This window comes from Rhopalosiphum padi, chromosome 3 (genome assembly GCF_020882245.1).
Source record: "Rhopalosiphum padi isolate XX-2018 chromosome 3, ASM2088224v1, whole genome shotgun sequence".
NCBI classification, from domain to species: Eukaryota; Metazoa; Arthropoda; class Insecta; order Hemiptera; family Aphididae; genus Rhopalosiphum; species Rhopalosiphum padi.
The window spans coordinates 51,848,943-51,855,098 of record NC_083599.1 but is presented as its reverse complement, the minus strand read 5'-3'; the positions used below and the strand labels follow the sequence as shown (position 1 = coordinate 51,855,098).

Sequence of the window (6,156 nt, the reverse complement as noted above, 5' to 3'; positions counted from 1 at the left end):
TTGAAAATTCATACAATTGTGAAACTTATTTACTTTTATTAAATACCTACAAAATGTCAGAAAACCAAATTAATTCATCCGAAATTAAATTTAAATTACTAAAAGAACTTAATGAGCCGTCAGATCCAAATTTAGCCATTGATGAATTACGTACATTAATTAAAGGTATGCAAAACCTATATAATAATTAAAGATGTTAATAAATATATATTACATTTTTATTGGTTGCATTACCTAATAATTCAAAAAAGTGGTAAATTATAATTTTATTGTGGTTATTGAAATAACAATAATAATTTTGTTATTTCGCCTTTTATATAAAATAAATTTAAAAATAAATAAATTAGATATTTATTATATAAGTAGATAGGTATGTAATAAGGTGTTTTGCAAAATTGTTTATTTATAACAATAAGTTGAATATAAGGAAAAATGATATTAATAACATCTATATCATAAATATCCTGTTGTTATAGGTATAAAATAAAAACAAAAAGTAATTATTAAATATTAATCATATTTTAATACTAATAATTTGATATTTTTGAGTATTCTAAAAGTAACAGAGTCGTCAAGAGTTTATTTTAATATTGAATAATCAAATGTGACATGGTCTTATTATTGCGATTTTAAATAGGCAGTTTTTTGAAAATAAATTTATAACTTACTTGATTGAAATGATTTAGTCAGTCAAAACAAGGTAACTTTTAATAATTAAAAACATTTTATAATGTCAAATAAGGTATTAAGTATTAAATCTACTTTACTGCAATCATTATTTTATTGGCTTGATTTTCCATAGTGCTCAAATGCTATTATGATTGACAGATTGATATCTATACTGAGGTTGTGTTAAAGTTAAAATATTAGTCTTTTAATAGAAAATATAAACGGTACATATGAAATTTAAACATGAAACCGAAATTAGTCGCAGATACTAACTTATATAGTTAAAGTACCTACTTCGGTATTTATGTTTATGTATTGTTTGGTATGAAACACAATATAATATGTACCACAATGTTTACATTGCTTTCAATAAAATATAATAATAGATATTATACTTTATTGAAATTTAAGTATTAGATAGTATTTATTACTTATACAAATAGTTGAATGTATGCAATATAAGTACATGTAGGTATACATTACATAGCATTATTATATGATTGTTAATATAGCCTGTTTAATTTTGAAAGGTGATATTTTATTGAAATCAAGAATGGATGATGCATTTATGCTTAAATTTTTAAGAGCTAGAAAATTTCAAGTAAACAAAGCATTTAAATTGGTAAGTTATTATATTAATCATAAATTATATTATGATTCATAATATTCTAAAAATTATAGTACATATAATATAATACATATTTTTTTAAATACATTTTATTAAAATTCATTGGTTATATACCTAGGTATCCATGCGAAAAACACGATTATTTACAGTTAAACATGATTCTTTGATCTTTGATGAAAATATTTATATTTTATCTTATTTATAATATTAAAGTTGTATTTTAGTGACATACCAGTACATGATATTGGTTCTATAATATTTACTTATCATTTAAATATATGTACATTGTACATATTGACTGTATGTCTATATAATATGAGATTTTATGAAATTTTATTTAAGATACTTTCTAATATTTCTTTATTAATAGTTATCGTATGACAACAATTCTGATTTTTAACTAAATTATCAATTATAAAATGAAAATATTTTAAATGTTTTGTTTGCGGAAATATTAAAATGTAAATAAATTGCTATATTTTTTATGAAAAACAATAGGTTCAAAATTATTTTGAAGCAAAAGAAAAGAATCCGAAATTATTCAATTTAACTGTTCCATCCAATTATATTCTTTTTTTGGAAAGCGGGACAGTTTTTATGTTACCTCACAGGGATCAGCACGGACGAGAAATATATGTTTTTAGAATGGGTAGGTTATATTTATAATATTAGTGAAGTTAATTTTTAAAATAAACTGCATTATTATAGTAAATTAAATATTTATATATATTGTTAAATGTTAATGTATTTTAAGTAAGACATTATATTAGCCATATTAGTTTAAAAATAAAGTCTTATAATATTGTCTTTTAACTAACTTGGCATAATATTATTTACACATTTAAAATATTTTTAAATTTATTTATTCTCGTATATCGACTCGTTTACCTTTTGGCTTATTATTGTCAATAGTTCGATATCTATTTAATAGTCGATCAATACTTTCTTATTGATAGACCTAGCTTAACCAAAATATATTTAGCTCTAGATAACACAATTATTACGTTGAATGTAATTTCAATAACGAAAAACTACCTAGAAATCTATGTAGTGGCTTAGTATACTTTAAGTCTGATTTGATAGCTTCAACTTTTCGATGGATAATCTAGAATTATAAGTTTTTCTTGATTCAAGAACATATTTTCCGAAAACCGGCATGAGTTTTTATTCGAATCTGTATATACATAATATCTTTAGTAGTTAACTGTAACTTTTTATGTGATACATAACAAATACTATAAAAATGTACTTATTATTTAAAAATGTGTTTTTGATAACGATGAATACTTGAAATATTATAAATTATAATGAACCAATGGGTTGGTTATACAAGTTTAATGTACAGTTCATTTGTTTGATATATTTTTAGAATTTATTGTTTTTATTTAATAAACATTAACACTTTTTTTTGCATATTTTGTAAATTTTAATAATAATAAGTGCATAATGTATGCATATTTATTACATATTTAATGTATATAATTCTGGAACCAATTAATAATTGTATACTAATGTGCATATGTAACGTATATGTAACGCATATTATAAATATAATAATATAGTACAATGATTATAATATCATAGTATTATTATTTAGAAAAGGTTTTGTCTGGAATGAGCATAGAAGATGTTTTTAAGATAAACTTGATGATTTTGGAAGTCATATCTGAACATCCAAAAACTCAACTTGCTGGTATGGTTGCAATTGCTGATTTTACAGGATTTAAGTGGCTGAAACATTATCAATATTTATCACCTTATTATGCTAAAAAGTCTGCTGAAGTTGTGCAAGTAAGAAACAGTTCATATTATATTACTATTATTATTTTTTATATTACTTTCTTTAGTGATATTGTACTTTAGCTTTTAGAGTATTTAGTCCAAACCACCGACTAACTTGTACTTTATTAAATTTTGAAATCTATTTTGAATTATTTATTTATATATAGTCATGATGAAGTAAGTATAATAATCTATAGGAGAAAAATATGTCTAATTAATTATTTTTGACGGTGATGGTAGCTTAAAACCAGATTTTGCTGTTAACAATGTAGAATCCTTTTCTTGATACGGTAATGGAATAATTATAGACTTGGAATACTCTAAACTTGTCTTAAGAGACAACTAATTGGAACGGTAGAGCGCTCTAAAATCCCATATACAATTAGTTTTATTTGGAAAATACAATTTATTAAATATTTTTAATATATTTTTGGTTGGTGGATGAATATCGAAAATGAATACTTAGAAATAAAGCAATTATTAAGTATTTAATAACTACTCTCTTAATATTATAAAGACACTGTGTAATTCACTCAAAATAATAAAGCTATTATAGCCCTAATTTTTCCTACCAATGTCCTATTTACTAAGTTGTTGCAAGTCACCTCAAAAACATTTTTTTGTCTGTCATATAATATTTATTAATATTAAGATTGATTCATTTTTTAAGGATAGCTTCCCATTAAGGTTTCAAGGATTTCATTTTATCAATGAACCATTATACTTATACACTGTATATTCAATCATTAAACCATTTTTGAAAGAAAAATTACGCTGTCGGGTTAGTTTTTTTCCCTCGTATTTTTATTCTTTATAATATTGAAAGTTTTTTTAAAGGTTCATTTTCACGGAAATAATTTCAATTCCTTACATAAATATATAGCACCAAATATTTTGCCAACATATTATGGTGGCAATTTAGAATTTGATCCGATAACTTGGGTACAACAACTCTTGAGGAAAGAACAGTATCTTAAAGGTAAAATATAGCTAATATATAATATAATTTATAGAACATCAAAATTGTTAAAAAATACCATACATTGTTGTTTGTTCTAAAGTTTTATATAAGTTATAAAAAGAGAATGGCTTTTAATTTAGTATAAAAGTAATAATATTTATATTTATTTGTAATTTTATTTTTTTTATTTATAAATTTATAATAAACTATTGTAATTAGAATTATATAACAATAATGGAACATTTTATTTTTATTTTAGATCTAGCGCAATATGGATACAACAGATGATCAATGCAATTATGCTCAAAAATTATATTGTAGTAGCCTACCTACTATTATTATATTTAAATATTATTATTATGGATGAGAAGTTATAGGAGATAAAATTGGCAAAATATTCACAAAAAAAAAAAACAAAAATATGCATAGGTGAAAATTTGTTTTATATTATTATAATATAAAATATTTATTATTTTTATTTAATTACAATGATTATAATTTATTAAATTATCTTACAACCAAAAAAATAAATACATATATGTAGTTAAATAAATTAAATTTGTTGCATTGAACATTTGAACATTTTAATTGCCTAAATTACGACGATTGTCCGAATAAATATTTTTACAACGTTGAAAACTTGTATAAATCTAAAAAATATATTTATTTTTGCAAATATCGTGATACTCACATTTAATTATTATTTTTTTTCATAACTCCAAATTACACGCAGCTTTTTGTTTCATTGTAACAATTGACCACACATAAACCTACAAGTTTTTGTATTCAATTATTGTTTTATGAGATAAATTAAAAATAAACACAAATTTACTAAAGTAGTATTAAATAGCCGATTCAGAAACCGCAACCCGCCGCCACCGCAAACGCAACCGCAACAAATAAGTCATGAAAATGTAGTCAATGTTTTTGTACACACACAATATAATAATTACTATAAATTATATATTAAATGTTTATACTTAATGAATATTGATATACTTCCCGCACCAATTGCATTTATTATTTTTTTTTTAACACTTATCAAAAATACTCATATTTTATACCCTGATGCAATGTCCAATAAACACGTCATGTTAAATAATTGAAAATGGTTTTACAGTTTTATCTTACAAAAAATATCTCACACTCATGTGGGTATTATGACAATCTACACAATACGAAAATTATGTTATGGATATGTAAATAAATTATAGAATAATTTATTCAGAGTTTAAGAACAAAACAGCATAATATTATTCTTTAAATATTACACTTGACGTTTTTATTTTTTTTTAACTTTTGAAAAAGAAATTAAGTTTTAGAAGTTAATCATACAAGATATTTATATGTATTCAATTAAAGAAAATACCCTACCATTAGGATTATTCGATATACTAATAGCTTCCATCTTAATCAATGAACTAAATAACACTATCGTTACCTTTATATTTTTCGCTGATAGATCATTTAAACATTAAGAGACAATGATATGTATTCAATTAAATATTCACACACCACCTGGACATTAGTTATTCGCTATAATAATCTATTACTTAATTATATTTTAATATACACTAATAATACAAGTATCTACCACAAGAAGCATTAGTTCTTCATAGCGTATATTTACATTAGTATCCCTGATTCAAACACAATAGCGTTTTGTCCAATATCGATATGCCCAAACACAACCAGTTAGGTTAATGTGTTGAAATTTAAAGAATGTATTGATACTTAAAAGCATAGACACATATCATGTCATTAGCAAACGACACACATCCGCCAACACGGCCGGGCGTATAAATGTATTCATACTTCTTAATTTGTTTGTAATATCCCGGATGGTTATTGAGATATACATTATGGAATGTACACATTAATGCTAAAGTCTAGCATTTATACCACCGAAAATGTAAAGAATGTATTATATTTAATGTATTGATACTTAATAGCATGAATATTATATATAATGCACCAATTTAAGAGTCTGACCGAAAGAGCCGACAGCTCTTCAGTGTTTCTCCAGCCTTATAGCTCTTCGAACCACAACCGTTCTTGCGCTCCGTGTTTAAAACGTTTTTATTCAGTGTTCTTCATTTCTCGTATACTTTTAATC

The 6,156-nt window shown here is 23.5% G+C and overlaps 1 protein-coding gene across 1 annotated transcript; it reads left to right on the top strand.

Moving 5' to 3' along the window:
- On the top strand, positions 1-4,550 carry LOC132926655 (clavesin-2-like). Its single transcript, XM_060991028.1, has 7 exons — positions 1-165; positions 1,200-1,291; positions 1,796-1,946; positions 2,895-3,088; positions 3,750-3,860; positions 3,917-4,058; positions 4,300-4,550. The coding sequence occupies exons 1-7, from the start codon at positions 54-56 to the stop codon at positions 4,326-4,328; spliced, it is 831 nt and encodes a 276-aa protein (XP_060847011.1). The 5' UTR covers positions 1-53; the 3' UTR covers positions 4,329-4,550.
- The last annotated feature ends 1,606 nt before the right edge of the window (positions 4,551-6,156 follow it).

What these genes read in the sequence shown, in the direction of transcription:
- LOC132926655 (XM_060991028.1), top strand. Translation starts at nt 54, where the DNA reads ATGTCAGAAAACCAAATTAATTCATCCGAAATTAAATTTAAATTACTA. An exon ending in AATATATGTTTTTAGAATGG is followed by an intron (nt 1,947 to 2,894) that starts GTAGGTTATATT and finishes ATTATTATTTAG; the next exon opens with AAAAGGTTTTGTCTGGAATG. An exon ending in GAAAGAACAGTATCTTAAAG is followed by an intron (nt 4,059 to 4,299) that starts GTAAAATATAGC and finishes TTTTTATTTTAG; the next exon opens with ATCTAGCGCAATATGGATAC.